This window comes from Gopherus evgoodei, chromosome 5 (assembly GCF_007399415.2).
Source record: "Gopherus evgoodei ecotype Sinaloan lineage chromosome 5, rGopEvg1_v1.p, whole genome shotgun sequence".
NCBI lineage: Eukaryota > Metazoa > Chordata > Testudines > Testudinidae > Gopherus > Gopherus evgoodei.
The window spans coordinates 109,658,899-109,677,575 of record NC_044326.1 but is presented as its reverse complement, the minus strand read 5'-3'; the positions used below and the strand labels follow the sequence as shown (position 1 = coordinate 109,677,575).

At 40.8% G+C, this 18,677-nt stretch overlaps 1 protein-coding gene across 2 annotated transcripts in view; it reads left to right on the top strand.

The window, feature by feature from the left end:
- The window catches only part of PPP3CA (protein phosphatase 3 catalytic subunit alpha), a 334,558-nt gene that overhangs the window by 129,857 nt on the left and 186,024 nt on the right, over positions 1–18,677 (top strand). For both annotated transcript variants that reach the window (XM_030564446.1, XM_030564445.1), the window contains exon 2: positions 4,460–4,660. In XM_030564446.1, the coding sequence (XP_030420306.1) occupies positions 4,460–4,660 (201 nt within the window). The remainder of the gene's footprint in view (positions 1–4,459; positions 4,661–18,677) is intronic.

Below are 18,677 nucleotides of genomic sequence, written 5' to 3'. Positions count from 1 at the left end.
CGAATAATGACTTGTATGTGTGAATTTAGCACTAAAAGCGTTGGCAACCTGCAATTCCCTTGCTGTTATTCCTAAACTTATTCTGAGGAGAGAGAGAAGTAATCATGACACATTGCAGGTGGTTTTGGAGAGAAATGCCGATTGGTGATCTCAGCCTACTAGTATCACCCTAATTCCTTTGCACGGGATTTGAACTTGTTTCCCCAGGTGATAGGCTTATGCAGTAATGTTCTGTACCATAAAGCCCTCTGATCCTCCAGGTAGTCCCAAAATTTCACTTTAAAGGACACTGGCAAGTAACTTGATCCCTAAACATTACCTTTTTTATCCTCTTTTTTTATATGTAATATTTTAAAACCTTCTATGGGAAGTGTTGCTGGATTCCCCCTACCCCCTATTAATATGATGACTAAAATCCAGAGCCTCTGTTAAAACATTAAGAAATGAAAGGGAAAAATAATAGCTCATATTTTATGTGTTTGTACTACTGAGCCAAGAACAATTGTGTGTTCCCTCTTATGGCATTGCAGCAGAAGTTAATTAACAACCATGTTCCCAGAGCTGCGCTAAGGACATTAGGGATGCTAGTATCACAGAACTAAACAAATTATTAACTTGTTTTCCAGCCTGTGCTGCCAGTGGAATGTGGGGTTGGTACTCTGAAATGCCTTGTATAGATAATGTACCTGATATGAGGGGCAGCACAGGAGATGAGAGTAGTGAAGCAGTCAATTTTAAACTTCTTCAGAAATGCAAGTAAATACATGTATGCACACAGACCTGGTCAAAATTGGTAGGCACACTGTTTTCAGACATTTAAAGACCCAGTAATTTAGGACCAAAATTTATTTTGATTTTGCTTTCAAAAATATATATATTGTAAATAGGGTTGGACATTTGAATGGTACAAAAATGATGGGTCAAATACTGTCAAGATAATGTCAAAAGTGGTCAAATATTTTAAAGCACACTACTTTATTGGAACAGTAACAAAAAAGATTAAGACTTTATGGTCTCCAGTAGTCTTAGCCATAAATACTTGCATCTAATTACAAAAACCAAGTCATTTAACTGAGTTATTTTAACTCGGAAAAATATAAAACACGATGAAGTTCTTTAAAATGAAAGTTTTTTTTAACAATGTTAGCATTTAAATGTGAATGTTATTCAAGACTGAATAGAAAAGAAAAAGGAAATAGACTAGAAATCAAACAAACACCTAGCAATTATGAAAGATTAAAGTCTATTTTTTAAATCCACCAATGCTAGGTAGGCAACAAGCTAACTCTTCAAGCAGCTCAATGTCTGTGCATCCATAGGTGCTGGAACTAGGGGTGTTGGCAGCAGCGTATTATCGTCTAGGCCAACAAGGCCTAGGCCGGCAAATTTGCAGGGTCGCTAATTGGCTCATGCTCCCACCTGAACTCTGCCCCTTCCCCAAATACCTGGCCCGTCTCCTCCCCCAAGTGCGCCACGCTTCCCTCCTTTCACCTTTTTCCCAGGCTTGCTGCGTGAAAGCACTGGGAGGGAGGGAGAAGCGAGTCGTTGCACTCAGAGGAGGCGGAGTAGAGGTGAGCTGGGGCCTGCAGGCACGGGGAGTAACCAGGGGAGGCAGGGAATTGCTCCCTGCCCCAGCTCATCTCCGTTCCACTGCCGCCATCCCCCAAGCGCCACAACTTCCCTTCTCCCCCCCTCCCTCCCAGGTTTGCCATGGGAAAGCGAAGGTGAGCTGGTGTGTGCAGAGGGGCGGCAATTTTTTGAGGGCCTAGGGGTGGCAAATTTGTTAATCTGCCACTAAGTGTTGGGGGTGCTGCAGCACCCCTCAGTTTGACGTGGTTTCCATTTTATACAGGGTTTACAGTTTGGTTCAATGGCTCTCAGCACCCCTACTATACCCATTGTTCCAGCACCCTTGCATGCATCTTTTCTCTTGTGGTGGGAAGAACATTGAATGACTAGGAGCCTTCCTCTCCATCCCTCATGGCCTTCAGAATTAATTTCTCTGTATAGACCGTTTAGATTGTAAGCTCTTCAGGGAAAGGAGTGTATCATTTAACTTATTTAATGTCCTTTGTAAACTTCCATGTATATTTATACCTAGTATACAAATGAAGTTATACATACCTACATACATTGTTCGTTCAAACGTTTTCCAGTCAATCAAGATGCTCAACCTTCAGTTAGTGCACCTTTTTCCCAACACGTGGCATTAGCATGTAGCAAAGTGAGTGATTAAGACATTGATGTGGGCTTGGTAACAGATGGCACCATTGTGCAACCAGAAAGGTAGGCTGCAGCCTACAACAGGGCATTCTTGCTGGAATATTTGACTGTGGTCAAATAATTGGCATTACTTGACTGGTCAATTGACTGGCTTTCCAAGCCTAATTTTAAAAGCAAAACCTACATTTTGGCACTAGACTGTTTATCTCTTTAAAGTCTGAAGACAGCGTCTCTACTGATTTTGTGCATGTTTAATGGAGAATGGATCTCTTGATTGCCTGTTCTGTTCATTCCCTCTGGGGCACCTGGCATTTACCACTGTCGGAAGATAGGATACTGGGGTAGACAGACCTTTGGTCTGACACAGTATGGCTGTTTTTATGTTCTTATAGTCTCCCAATATTAATAGAATTATAGAGTGATTAATAGAATGAAAAGAGATTTTTGTCTAGATTTAAAAATTTCCTATGGTGTTTGCAACCCAGAAATTTCAGCATTATGTTAATACATTATATGAACCAGAAAGTAAAACTTGGTGTGAACAAGTAAAATGGGCTGGTCTATTTTTTTTTTTTAAATGTCCAGGCTGAATTTGATGCAGTAACTAAGTGGAATAAGAGGTGGAAAGGAATTAAAATTATGAAATGAATTCAGTTTTCATCACCTAGTAACATGAGTTAGGAATTCTCAGAGTTCTGTTGTGTTTTTTGTTTTGTTGTAAATGAATTGTGTGACTTCTAATGTATCAAACCTTTCTACCTACAAAGTAAGTGTCTTTTTAAAAATATGTTGATTGTTAAGTTTAAGAGATCTTAAAAGTATGGAAGAGTTGCTTGAATGTTTCCAGATACACCAGTGACCCCCAGTATGATGGTTATCAGGGAGGCAATGTCTCAATAATACAGTATTGTAGATGTAGCTGTCCTGAATCATTCCTAAAGCTTCCATTCATGTTCACGCTGAGCATCCATACAATCTGACCCACCCTTGGCAGTAGCCGGACTCAATATAATTACCCTGCAGCTGGCAAGGCAGGAAGCCTCTAATACCACTCCAATTTAGCTGCTACGGAAAGGGGGCTAAGTGGGGATAATACTGCAACCTAATCTTGGAAGCTGAGCGTGTCACCTGAGCTTCTAACTAACTGCTGCCTTAAGGAGAGTGAGAGTGAGAGTAAGAGCACTTGAAGTTTGCTCCAAACCTGGAACTTTGAATAATGACAATACACAGATTGCTATCCATTAGACCAGGGGTCGGCAACCTTTCAGAAGTGGTGGCCGAGTCTTCATTTATTCACTCTAATTTAAGGTTTCACGTTCCAGTAATACATTTTAATGTTTTTAGAAGGTCTCTTTCTATAATATAACTAAACTATTGTATGTAAAGTAAATAAGATTTTTAAAATGTTTCAGAAGCTTCATTTAAAATAAAACGAAGAGGCCCCTTGAACCAGTGGCCAGGACCCGGGCAATGTGAGTGCCACTGAAAATCAGCTCGCATGCCGCCTTCGACACACGTGTGATAGGTTGCCTACCTCTGCATTAGACCACGCCATTTCCACATGCCAAGAGAACAGTCTTAGAGCTCTTTCACTAATGTTTGACTGAGACAGACTATGCTTGTGGGATGTTATATGTAAATAATGATTTCTAATAGAGCAAAGCTATTAATACAAAAAAGGAAGGGATTTTTGAAAAGCACACTGCCAGTAATTAAAGAGAAGGGGCTGTCTGCAAAGTATTGTCGCTTAATCTAGACAGATCTATGTCTTTAAATACATGGGCAGTAAATACCTGAGATGTAGTGTAATGTATATTAAGATCTTTCCTGGGAAAGGAGCATTATGTCATGGTTCTGCAATACTACTAAAGCAATATTTAGTTCCATTCCCTTCTCCCACAACAACCCCTGTTTTTAACATTTTCTGTAAGCAGTGACTCACTTTTAATCATGTGTAAGGGATATAAAAAGTAGGTCCAAGATTTTTAAAAAAAAATGTTTGAATAATAGATCTTGGGCACGTGTGCATGTTGAACAGCTGCTGTTAATTTGCTGTCTATGGTATAGCCACAAGCTATAAAGAAAGAATAGAAGATTCATATTACTTAACACGTATATGCTCAAAATTGTTTTCAGACAGAGCTGATGGCCAGCAGAGCTTTGAAGGATTATCTTTTTTGAGACTAGTGGCTTTTCCCAGTAAAGTGACCAAATATTTTTTGTTTATGATTTCCAGCTGTCCCATTTCCTCCAAGCCACCGGCTCACAGCTAAGGAAGTGTTTGATAATGATGGAAAACCCCGTGTGGATATCTTAAAGGCACACCTTATGAAGGAGGGGAGGCTGGAAGAAAGTGTTGCTTTGAGAATAGTAACAGAGGGTGCTTCAATTCTCCGTCAGGAAAAAAACTTGCTGGACATAGATGCCCCAGTCACAGGTAAGTGCCGATTTTAAATTGGAACATGCAAACACATGCAATCAGGTATATACTGCTCCCCTGAAAGTTGGGTGAAAGTTTCCTACTCTACTGACTGCTCTCAGTACTTAACTCTCCATCTCTGAATCCACTGCCACGGTGGGCCTGATCCTAAGAGTTGCTGAGATCCTTAACTTCCACGGATATTAGAGGAAAGGACCTTATGGGTTGAAAACTTTTGTTTCTAAAATATGGAGAGTTCTCTAGACTAAAATGTAAGATTAAAAGTGTGTTCTAAACCTCATAAAAGATTATAACTGCCTATTTTAACAGATGTTAATTCCATACATTTACAGATGGCCTTCACTACAGTAGCACCATTCAAACTTAGTCAGTCTTGCTCTGAAGGAACAATGATGCTGTCGTGAAAGGAAACTTCATTATAAGTGTTCAGAGCAATAACAAATGAGCAAAAAGAAAAAGCTAGAAGTACTTCAGCATATTAGTTGTCTAGGGAATGAATGAATTCTTCTGATTAAAGAACCCATTTTGCCCTTGGCTATCAAACATTTCCACTCACTCATTAATTCTCAGGAAATGCCTTTGCCTTGATCTTTCTTCTCTAATTGTCTCCCACTTCTGACTGCATTCTGTGCATAGGAATGCATTTGCTTGTTTTAATGCTCTTTTTGTATTTTTATTATTTTTTAAATTATTATTATTATTATTATTATTATTATTATTATTATTATTATTATTATTGCAAACAGTTGCTGTTGCGAGAAGTTGATGAGTCTTTGGCAGGAAAACTGATTGATTTATGGCTTAGAGAGTTAGTTGCAGGGTTAAACATTACTTCTCTTGGTTGCTTTTCTGTTTCTGGTAAAGCTGAGCCAGAATAGAAGGAAGAGTTGCTTTAGTCAAGGAAAAAAGAAGAGCACCAAGACCCATAATTAGCATTGGTGTTGTCCACCAGATACTGTGTGAACTCAGCAAGTCCTTAATAGTTTCGTCATTTTCAGAAGAGCTACTTCTGAAACCAATAACATGAGGCGGGACATTTAAGCATCAAATGTAGCATAATTTATTAAATTCAGTTTTCTGAAATGTCATCAAAACATGGAACCCTAGATAAGTCTCCATATTTTGATACTTGAGACAATGAGTCAATCATATGTTTTCTTACTCGCCTGGGAGGAAATATGCCTCGTGTAGCTCCATAGGTGAACCCATTGCCTGATTGAGGGGAGTCTTAAAGTCTGTAGGCTTTCCCTGCAAAAGAGGACAGGGGCTGTGCAGTAGAATAAATGGAGGAAGACAAGTTCTACAGGGATGCAGGACTCTCTCTTGAATTAGGGTGTCGGGAATTAGGGGATACTACCTCTTCCTTCACCATATTTGGATCTTTCAGAGAGGTTGTAGTGTGTGTCGAGGAGTGATTCTATGTGATTCATGTGATCATCTCCTTTTCCATTCACCACTAACTCCGAGATAGACATTCTTACTTATCTTTTTTGTTAATTATTCTGAGTACCGGTAATTTAGCAATGTTTTCTCCCTCATCCCAGATTAATTCCTGGAGGCCTCCGCCCATTTTAATCTTGTTCTCTCTTATCTGAGTTTACATCTCTTTTGACCATCATTCAAATTTATTCTCTTCTGGCAATGGATTGCAGTATTATGATATTTCCTCAGTTTGGCTAATGACCGTTTACCTGAAAGCTGACATGGTGAAGCTTGTATCCTGATGTCTGCTACTGAGGTAATTCGATAGTTCATATGCTTTGTGAACAAACCCAAGCTGTAAACTAAGAGCTGGAATAGCAGAACTAATCACTAACAGAAAGACCTAAATCTGGAAAAGAGGAAAAGAAAACCCTTGTGTGATGCGCATTCTGTTCAGTAAAAACAAAGTGCACAGCACTTTTCAAAAACAACAGAAGAGAAACAGATTGCATGAAGAAAATACATGGTAGTCAAGCATGTGTGGAAGTATATGGAATACCAGAAACAACCCAAAAAATCCCGTTCTAGGAGTGAAGGGGTTTCCAGAGACTAATTTGGGGGGAAGAGGAATAACAAGAAAAACACAAACCAGTAACCTAAAATAGAGGAGAGGAGGAAAGAACATTTTAACATGAAATAAAAAGCTAAGTGCAAACTGTTGCATTCAAGATTCACAACTGGAGATCGTTGGACACCTGTCAGAAGAGTTTGATCGCTTCTTGAAGACACATTCACTTTTTAGGGACCTTTATATCTGGTTCTAAATATGACAGTTGGTAAAAAGTGAAAGATTACATCTATGATATTGAGATTAAGAAAATCATGGATTAATACAAAAACACTTGCACAGCCATATGCTTAACAAAGGTAAGAAAGTCAAAACATCAAGGAAAATATTTCAGACCTAATTTTGGGTGGCAAAATATGTACCCTCAGGAAAGGATTATACTGGGTACGTTTGTATATAAAACCAAATGTGAGATGGTTGGTATTCTGGGTTTTGGTTTTAAAAAAACCCCATATTTACTTGCATAACAAAACATTTAATATGCAATGAAAGAATGTTATTTTTGTGTTTACATATTAATTGATTCTTGTTTGGTTTGGCTGGAAGCGGTAATATGATGTCATTTTTGCATTTCATTTTTTAACGATGCATATGGTATCAGTCTTTTTTAGTATAAAAATTAGATTTTGAGTGGGTGCAAAAATATATCACTATTAATAGCTGCTGGTCCAAACAGTTAAGTACTTCACTATCAATAACAAAGTGAAATTATTACTATCAAGCCCGTTAGCGAAATATAATTTTAACTACTCTAGGCTGGCAAATTATAAGGAAAAACTTCCACTTGAGGACAGAGCCCAATTTCAGTCCTTCATTAAAAAAGTCAGATTAGTGGGAAAACATCCCTACAGGCTGCAGTGGATACGGCATTTAGAGGACTTGCCACGGATATATTTATGAGGTATAAGTCTTGACTTTGTTCTTTGGGGTTCCCCTGGGAGGTGCAGAATACCATAAATGACTTAGCATTCAATGGGTCAAACTTATTTAATGTAAGAACTGATAAGTCTCTACACCTGTTGAAAGATTCTTGACTGACCCTTTGCTTCCTGAGAATTTACACCCAGGCCCCAAAGAGAGAACACCACAGGCAAGTGTATAGGCCAAGACCCCTCTCACACACATTCTTCCAGTTGAGCCTCTGCACAAGCAACAAGAATTCAGAGACCTACTACCATAACCTCTACCAGTTCCCTCCCACCCTCCTACTTTTGATGCCTCAGTCAAGAACCACCTATCTTATATTAATGCCAATCACTTCTGGTTCCTCTTTGGGGACCACTCTCATGAGGAGATTATTCACCAGGAGCCAGATTCTCTTCTCCAATGAGGGGCAGTAGAATGAGTGCTAAGGGAGGAGAGAGTTCTGTTCCCCTGGCGTCTTAGTCCGAAAAAAAGACAGAGGGTGGAGCCCCATTCCGGACATTTGACAACTAAATAGCTTTATTCGAAAGTCAAAATAAGGATGGTTATACTAGCGTCAATAATCGCCTTCCCACAAGAGTGAATGTGGTTCATGGCTCTTGAAGGATGCCTATTTTCACGTAGATGTTCATCCATCCCACAGAAAGTTTCTTTGATTCCTGGTAGGTCAGGATCACTACCTGTTCAGCGTCCTTCTCTTTGGATGAGCAACAGCACACAGGGTATTCACAAAGGTTTTCTCTGTGGTGGCAGCCCAAATGAGATGTGACGGCTACACAGTCTTCCCAGCTTTGGACGACTGGCTCCTCACAGGTTGCTCCAACCAAGAGGTCTGGTCGGCAACTTTGTCCCTGCTTCCTCTTCTAGCAGTGTTGGGTGTCTGTGTGAACAAAAAAAAAGTCCATTTTGACCACCATTTAGAGGCTAAACTTTAATGGAGTGACACTGGACTCAATTTCAGCAAGATTGCCACAGAAGGACTGCAGTTAACGAGGTCGTTGATAACACAAGTTACTCACAGACACAGACTATGATCAAAGTATGCCTTTCTCTACTAGACCACCTGGCCTTGTGTACTTATGTGGCACTATTTGCCAGACTTCATTTACACTGCCTTATAGGCTGGCTTTGGTCTGTCTACCCACCAGACAATGACCATCTGAACTTTACTGTGATTGTTCCTGCCAGGCTTATTGCCTCTCTCTTCATCTGGTGGTCGAACCTGGAATGAGTTTGAGTGGGAGTCCCCTTCAACACTCCCACCGCCAGTGCCATCACAGTAATAGATGCATCTCTTCGGGGATGGGGCGCTCACCTGTATGGCCACATGCTCAGGGCACTTGGATCTCACAGGAGGCCAGACTATACATCAACCTGCTGGAACTGAGATCATTGTGGCTTAAAGGGCCTTTTCCCCACTCATGCATTGACTCCAGAGCCAAATAATGTGGGACAACATCACCACAGCTTGTATATAAACAAGCAAGGTGGAGCAAGATCACATCCCTTCTGCCTGGAGGCAGCCAGGCTTTGGAATTGGTCCATCAGAATCCATACAGTTGTCCAAGCCACTTACTTACCAGGTTTTCAGAATTCTCTAGTGAACAACCTAAGCAGGCACTTCTCTACATGAGCGGGAAATACACAGCTGTGTCCTGAGTGAAATACCCACTTGGTGGGGAACACCCCAATAGGATCATGCCATGTCCCAAACGAACAAGAAACTACCCCAGTGCTGCTCCCGAGCAGCTATGGCCCATGACTCCCAGGGTGATGCTCTCCTGTTATCATGGACAGACCAACACAGATATGTCTTTTTGCCCATCCCCTTGCTACCACAGGTCTTGAGAAAGATCTGTTATGACAGGGCCAGAATAATTTTCATGGCACCCACCTGGCACAGACATTTTGGTTCCCAGAACTTGTGAGAATATCAACCTGTCCTTCTATCAGGATCTGTCCTACCTGGATCTTGTAAGTCAAGAAGATGGCAAAATCAGACACCCTATTCCAGACCCACTTTATCTCACAGCCTAGTGTTTGGATGTGCGTCAGATCTAGAATGGTTGTTTGGAAGCCATTCTTACTCAGAGTAGAAAAGTTTCAACTAGGAACTGCTACCTAGCTAAATGGAGACTTTTCCCTACATGGACACAGCTTTTTCTCAGACTCTGCAGATATCCCAGTCATTTTAGATTATTTCCTATCATTGAAGAAGTTGGATCTCTCAATTTGCTCATTGTGGGTCCATCTCACAGCAGTCAGTGCCTTCCTTCCTCCAGTACACGGGCCTTCTGTTTTACTTGCCCAACACAAGTTAGGCCATGACTAGGCCCTGCAGAAATCTTTCTGCCTGTGGTCAAGCCCACACCTCCATAGGACTTCAATTTTGTTCTGTCATTATTTACTAGACCACCATTTGAATCTTTGACCACGTGCTCTATATCCCACATTTTTAGTTGCTATTACTTTGGCCAGAATGGTGAGCAAGATGGGAGGATCCACTGTGAACCATTTTTCACAAAGAGTTCTCCTTTTGCCTGTATCCTAAGTTCCTCCCTGTGACAAGGGACACTTTCCTCTTGAGTGCCTCCTACTGGCTGAGTGTGGTGCTGCAATCTTTTTTTCCCCTGTTCCTGGTGCCCCCTGTGGGTTGCCAACCTCGCTAGGTAGGTCTTCAGTGGCTTGTGTGTCCAGCTAAGTCATACAGTCAAAACTGAATGAACCCCTTCCAGGGGGTAGCAGAGAGATTAACCAAACTCACTGGGGTCTTCAGCTCTGTCTCCGAGCCCTTTGAGTCTAGCCCCTTTCTCAGGCTTTTAGTAGAAGTCCAGCCAGAATTGTCGGTCTGCCCTCACCAGAGTCTTTAGATCTTTTCTAGGTATTTTAAATCTAACCCCTTTTAAACTTTCCAGGTTTTAGGCATCTCGAGTATTGCCTGGTGGGGGAGCCTAGCCCACCCACTACTCCACATCCCAATCCAGGGACGCTATACACAGCTGCAGTGTACTGCTGTCTTCAATTCACTGCTGCTATCCCTGGGCCTTTTCCCACGTACTCCCTTTCCTTTCACCTATTACCTTAGGGTTACGTTTGTCAGGTCCTCTTATTCCCAGGACCAGTATAACTTTCCCAAAATAATTCCTAGAGCATATCCTTAAATAAATAAATAAATAAAATCCAACCTTGACTTTAAAATTGCCAGTGAAGAAGAATATGCCACGATGCTTGGTAAAGTGTTCCAAGATGTCTCCCTAGTCCTTACCCCAGAGGGATCTTAAGAGTAGAGCAGGTTTAGGGAACTGGGAGCTGATAAAATGATTATTTGCCCTATCTAAATATCTTCAGTCCTAGTGGAGGTAGCTTTAACTGAGGCTCTATCCAACACTCAAAGCTTTCTGGAATGCCAGGCTCCAGCAGCTTCATTTGAACAGATCTGAGCATGTAATGGAGGAAACTTACTGTAAAGCTTTAAATGAAAGAGGAACGACTGATCAGCTGTGTAGTGCCATTCTCTGGCCAGTCCTTCATGCTAGTCTTCTTTACAAGACTCCAGCCCTGATTCTGCAGCTCCCATATTTACATACATTAAAAAAAAAACTTAGATTAAGGTGACTTAAGCATATATCCTTTACAGCAATATGAGTACTTAAAGCAAGGAAATTCTAAGTTAAGGCAAAATTCACACCCAATAAAAGACCATCTACTATCATCTTGATACTCAACCACACCAGCATACTATTATCTTTCTCAAATAAACCTGCTTTCAGTTCAGAACACAGCAGAGCCCTGCTTCTTCTCTGGGGAATCTGGGTGCTACTGCAGTACAAAAAAATAAATACTGTCCTTGTCAGTGGCCATAATAAAGACAGTGTAACTTACACCACAGCTATCGTAACTCTGATGTGGTCATTTGTTACTCATTCGTGGATCATATTATGAATATGCATGTGAAACGGTGTCTGTAGAGATGTGAATAAAGAGATGTGGGCCTGATTTGCGTCTCACTTAGTAACTCCTTTACTTCAGTGGAATTAAATCTGACTTAAACAGCTAGAAGTGAGAGGAGAATCATACCCTGTAAGCTTAAAATAATTGTCATTAAAGAATGTAGGACTGAAAGACTGGTGCCCTGGCTTGTGCACTGGCATGTGATTATAAGTTCTTTGATGTATGTATGGAGGGTGATGATGTACATTTGTGCCACGAGGTAGGGGTATGATGCCTCTGCTTGCTTACACATACACGTGCTAGCTTCATTGAGCTAGCATGAGTATAAATAGTAGTGTAGCCAGGATAGTGGCAGCAGAGGCACAGGTTTCTTGTGCCAAATACATACTCATGGGGTTCAAGCAGGTTTGTACTCAGCATGGCTAAGCCAAGCCACCTCTGCCACCACTGCAGCTATCCTACTCTTGATGAGAGCTAGCGCGAGTATATGTACGTGTGCACAGAGAAGCACACTCCTAGCTCAAGGACCAGACGTAGCCTGAGTGTGGTAGAAATAATATTAGTGCCTTGGTTTGATTGAGTACCATGATAATGTGGAAATGTTGCTTTTTAACTCATGATTTCTTTGTTCTTTAGTGTTTGTACTGCTGCAAGAAAATACACTTGAGCTATCTAAATTAATTTGTGTGTATATAAAACTCAAAACCCAAAGTGGCATTCAAAAATCTCTTCTGCTTATAGAATCACACAAACTGGAGATGAAAAAGCCCTCTCCTGTTGCCAGCAAAGGATTATTCTTTGCTATTTTAGGCATTCTAGTCTCAAATGGCTTTTGCTGAGGCTTCTAGCAGTTCCTTTGGGAGATTATTCCATGGGCTAATAGATCCTACTGTCTAATTGTTTCCTGATGTTCCACCTGTTTTCCCCCCATTGCTCTATTTAATTTCATTGCTAGCATAAAAATAACTGATATCAACAGGCTACCAGAGCCACATGAGGTTAGAACTTTGACAGAATCAAGAATTGCTAAACTGATCAATGCTAAGGCAAGTTGTTAAAAGCATTCATGCAAACATCATGGTAAAAGCCAATAAAATTACAAATTATCTTGAAAAGTAGCACACACTGAAATTTCTGTTCCAGCTGGGAACCAAGCAAAGCAAGATCCTTCTCTGCTTTTTTGAATATGAAAGCGGTATTGACTAATATAGAGCTATAATGTGGAAATTAAGCAGCATTGCTTACTAGGAAACTCCAGGCAATGCATAATTTATTCCTATTAGTGAGGCATCAGTAGTGACTCCATAGTTTAAATCTGAATTAACTTTTTATTTAAAGCAGGATTCAAACTTCTCTATTTCACACTTCAGTAATTGAATTTATACTCCTGCTGTACAACAGTTATTGTTGAGGAGACAGGTAAATGTCTAGAACACTTTGGTGGATAAAATACTTACTAACATCCAGAAAAGAAGGTCTAATTCCAAACTTTATGTGGTGTGTTTGGAGTATTTTTTCCTCACAATTGTTAAATAACCACAGTCTTAACAAATTTCAGTCACTTCAGTAATAGCATCAAATCTCAGACACTACTCCGCTTTTGAAACCTAAAAATTAACCTAAAGAAAAATTATTCCCCCTATTTTCCATAGCATAGCTTATCATCAGGGCTTGTCTGAATGGGAAAGTGTTAACTATGATACCAGTATAACTTCCCATATCAACATTTATTCTAGTATAAAGATGACTGCTTTTCACTTTAGCTTAAACCTCTTCCCAGGTGACATAAGTTAAACCAAAAAAGACCCCTTCATACTGGAGAAAAACTGATATAGTTTTGCTGTGTAGATAGGCTAAGTTCACACCGTAGCTTACGTTGGATAATTTTCCTGGGTAGACGAGCCCTAGGGTGACCAGACAGCAAGTGTGAAAAATCAGGACGGGAGTGGGGGGGAATAGGAACCTATATAAGAAAAAGACCCAAAAATCGGGACTGTCCCTATAAAATTGGGACATCTGGTCACCCTAATCAAGCCCCAAGAGAAGCTGATGGATCTGTCACAGTCCAACTAATTTCCGTTCACTTAAAGCATACAGCCACCTATGGTGTGTACACCTGTTTCCCTAAAATCACTCCAATGCACAACTTTAGGAGACCTCAGCAAGACAAATGTTACCAACAGACAAGCTTTTACTCGAAAAATATCTTCTCTGTATCTTTTAGACACCAGAATTCAGAGTTAAGGTTTTACATTTGACTCTGACTGTACAGCTATGTAAATAATTAGTAATTATCAGAGTGTATATACTTGTATCTTGGAGGAAGGAGAGGAGAGGGAGTGAATGAAGAGCATCATACTGTATCTGCTCTGCTTTTACAACCTGTGATACTTAATGATATTGCATTGATTATAGCTACCTGCTCGTTACTGTATAGTGAAGAAGCTGAATTCCATGGCCCTTTTAAGAGTAGCTGGCAATTTAATAGATTGTATGAAGATATAAGGATGTGCCACAAAGTGGCAAAACACCAACATAAAAGTAAACCTAAAACATCTCAATATATAGCACAGTCTCTAACAAATTTTCTAATCGCTCCTCACTAGTTCAGTATTCTCTTTCCCTCCAAATAGAGAGCCTTGAAATTAATGACTGTTAATGACTTAACAGGTGAAGTGAACTAGGCTGAATATGCCATAAAAAAATATTTGGATAGCTGATCAGGATTGGTGCTGCTGTTTCTGTTTTTCATGCATTACTGAAATGTCATAATACATGGTTACTGAATCATTTGTGGCTGGTTAAAGATTATGGCTTCCAAAGGAGGTGAAGTTAGAAAACAGCATGTGTTTAATTTTTTTTTTGATCCATCTCTTCTCCAAGCACTTCTGTCTGTTCCAGATATGGATTGAAATGCATCTGCCTAGATCCTCAGTAGGACAAAGTGATTGTGTCTCTTAGCTTAATTGAGACTGCTTCAGATACTGGTTTGTTCAGCATCTGACATTCTGGCAAAGCTGACGTTTTCTAGTAGCAGCTGCTTAAATCAGTCAGAATGCCAAGACAGTGGATGCTGCAGCCTGTATTCTTTACAACTACTCCGCTTGTTATTCCTTACAAACAATCCATTTCCTTTGGTGTGAAAATCATGTAGCTGTGTAAAGTGAAGTGAAATGACTGGCCCTCTGTTACACAGTCCTGGTATAGCTCCTCTCGCTGGACTCTCACCAGACTGTTGGTGTCCCACCCCACTGGGACCATGTGTTGTTTAAGCTTCCTTTGATCTGAGTAGGCTGCATTTTATAACCTGTGCCTAAGAGACCAAGCTAGGTTGGATACACTTCATAGAAATAGGACCCTGCTGCCAAGTTGCCCTAGATCCCCAGGACCAGTGCTGACCCCCTGTCATAAACAGATCATTAAGGGTTAATGTCTCTTGTACCTGTAAAGGGTTACAAGCAGGGAACTGGACACCTGACCAGAAGACCAATCAGAAGACAAGATACTTTTAAATTTGGACGGAGGGAAGCTTTTGTGTGTGTTTTGTCCATTGTGTGTTCTTTTCTCGGAGGGTCTGAGAGAGACCAGACATTACTACAGGCTCTCTATGTGTCTTTTCTAATAGTAAGTAAAAACAGGTGGTTTAGGTTTTTTGATTGTTTCACTCTATTTGCAACTGTGGATCTGGCTGGTTAACTTTTATATGTGTAGTTGCTGGGAATATTTTGATTTGTATTGGTACTGGGGGGAAAGTCTCTTTCTGGTGTCCGTAAGCTATAGGACCCTGTAATATTTACATCTTGAAGTTACAGAGATAATTCTTTACTTTTCCTTTCTTTTATTAAAAGATTTCTTTTTAGAGAACCTGCTTGATTTTGTTTTGTTTCCCTTGTTTTAGTCCAGGGGATTGGGATTACTCACCAGGATGGGTGGGGGGGGGAGACAGGAGGGGGAGAGAGAGAATCTCTCTTTGTTTTCCTTGAATCTGTTTGCCTCTTTGTGGAAGGGAAGGGAGATGCTTCTCTGTATGGTGATTTAAAAGGTTGGATCAGTATCTCTCAGGATAGCCCAGGGAGGGAAATTCTGGGAGGGGGAAAGGTGGAGGAATGGTTTATTTCTCCTTGTTTTAAGAACCCAAGGGATCTGGGTTCTTGGGGTCCCCAGGGAAGGTTGGGGAGGTCAGAGTGCCCCAAAACACTATATTTTTGGGTGGTGGCAGGGCTATCAGATCTAAGCTGGTAATTAAGCTTAGAGGATTCAGGTGCTAGTATCTCATTTTCTGAACTCTAAGGTTCAGATCTGAGAAGGAATGCTGTGATACCCCCCTATTCCCCAGTAGCTTAAGCACACCCTTTCCCAGATCTTTAGCTGCGTGGGTGCTCTGCTTAACAGTTTGCCTATTCAGTGGCATGTGGTAATTGAAAACAGACACACACTTTGTATGGTTTTGGGGAACCCTAGCTCTTTCCTTTAGGTAGCACAAAAACACACAGATCTGGACAGAATAATATAAGACCAGTATGCAGTTCCCTGCCTTCATTTCTTCACCACTTTTGAGTGTTCTTTAGGCTTAGGTCAGTCTTCTAAGTTAGGAGTTCAGCATCTCCCCCTTCAAAGGCATCTCCTCTGTATTGTGCGGTCTCTGTTTCTTTTTTTATTTGGCTGATACCACAGTTAAACAGGCCCTCTCTGCTACAAAAGAAGGCCCTTCTGCTTTTCCCACTGTCCAAGCTTCCCTTATCTCTGACAGTCCCTTGGAGTTCTCCCCAAGTCTTTCAGGCTCTGATTTTTAAGACCGTGTGTTAACACCTGATTTCTTTGTGTTGGGGCATTTCCAACTCTCCAATCCTTAGCCCCTATCAGGGAAGTTGGAGAAAACTGGTTTTGCTTAAGATGTGTCCATCCTACCGTTCCAAGATGCTCTGATTTGAATGGCAGCCATCAAAGTTTAACAGTGCTCCACTGTCCCTGATCTGGGAGATGCTTGACAGCATATGGCTGACTCCACATACACAGAGACATTCTGTGATACAGCAGTTTTATAAGATACCCAAATTGTCACAGCCTCATCCTCAAATCCAAGTTTTATTCCTAAATAATGTGACACAACACTATACCCTTTCTGCAGTGGAGGATGAGAGATGCTCTGGTCTTAACTGGAGTGGAGAAGCCTGAAGTGGCTGAAAAAACAAACTTTCATGCACAGATACAGAATTACTATCTATGGTTTAATTCTGACATTTACATTTATTTTCATCTTTTTATTTTTAAGGTAGGAATATTTTCATCATTAATGACAGAATAATCCTTGTTAAATCTGGGCCTGGTGTTACTGAGGGTTGCTGACAGTCCAGGATTTTACAGAAATAGTAAAGAATCATCATCATTGCTGATCCCGACCCTTGGAGGAAGTTTATGGAAATATACAAAAATCCAGAAATCGAACTCATGGTGCTGCTAACATGAGAGTCTGATTTCTGACTCAGGTGTCTGCATACCCAGTCTGCACCCTGATCATCTTCTCTCACCCTGGAATCCCTACTTTTTGTCCTTTTTGATGCATTACACACCCCCCCAAAAGCAATTCTTCAGCTGAGTTTAAGAAGTGTCACTGAGGTTTTACAGGCACATAGTAACCATATTAGGATGCTTATAATACATTGCAACACCTTAATGTTTTAGTCACCATAATTCACAAAGACATTTGCTTTCTTAACTTTATACTACACGTTTCATCGGACTCTGTTTTACAAAAATAAAACTAGTGAAGCAGGTACTTTCCCCATTTTACAGTACAGAATAGGTAAATAACCTGCCCATGGCAGCACAATAAATTAATGGCAGAACTGAGACTAGAACATGGAAGTACTAATTCCAGTGCCGGAGTTTCCTTCCCTAAAATAATTATTATACTTCTAGGCACATAATACTCTTAAGAATGTGGCAAGGTGCTTCGTTTGTACCTTTTGTGTCCTAGCAAGCATTGCCTAATTATTCCTCCTGGATTCACATACACTCAGCTCTGTGCCTGGTCATGTTACATTGGTAGTGCTGAAAAAAATCCATGACACTGGTGTCCTGGAAATCTAGTCACCTAAATTCTGTCCCCTCTAGTTTTGAATGGAAGAATTGTTTAAATGGAAATGAAACAGAAGGAACAAAAATCACCCCTGTTCAGATTCCTACAGCACAATCTTATTTGTAGATATAGAGCTGTTCCAGAAAGATTGAAATGTAGCAATTGGCAAACAACAACGAAAAAGGAAATGCAAACAAGAAAGGCCCTATTTTGTATAAAACTTTTGCAGATACAGTTCATGTTCTGTAGAGCCTGAGTCCATCGCTAGATCATCCAATGTAAATACATAATGAATCCAGGAGCAAGCCTTGGAAAAAGCAGCAATATTGCTGATCTCATGAAAGGACACATACAGTTCTAATCTTGGTTTTTTCCTGAACAGACACTGCCAATTGTTTTAATGTGTGTAGTGGTACTTCAGAGAGTAGTCTCCTTTTTTTTTTTTTGGTCACTCTTGTTTTGCTGTTTGCTGTAGCAAAGCACTGGGAGAAATAGAAAAGGAAAAAAAATCTGTCAGGGAAAGAAAGAGGGAAAGTGGAACGAAGGAGAAAAAGTAAAGAAACAAATGCACAGACAAAGTGTGTTAACATTTCTGGTAGTCACTGTCATTTTCAGAGTAACTGCACCTGCATTCCTCCTCCATAGTCCCTTGAGGGCACCCATTAAAAGTTCCCAGTTCCCAGCTATCACTTCTCCTGGGCAGAGATCTGTGGGCTTGTCTACACAGGCAATGCTAAAGCGCTACCGCTGCAGTGCTTTAATGAGGTTTGTGTGGTCATGGCAGAGCGCTGGAAGAGCTCTGCCAGCGCTCTGAAAACACCACCCCCACCAGGGGTGTAGCTACCAGTGTGGCTCGCAGACTGGTACCCTGGCACTTTACAGCGCTGAAACATGCTGTGCTAAAGGGGGTGTTTCTTCACACCCCTGAGCGAGAAAGTTGCAGTGCTGTAAAGCGCCAGTGTAGACAAATCCTAAATCTCACTCCTTCCTGGTGAGGGGTTTTAAGGTGG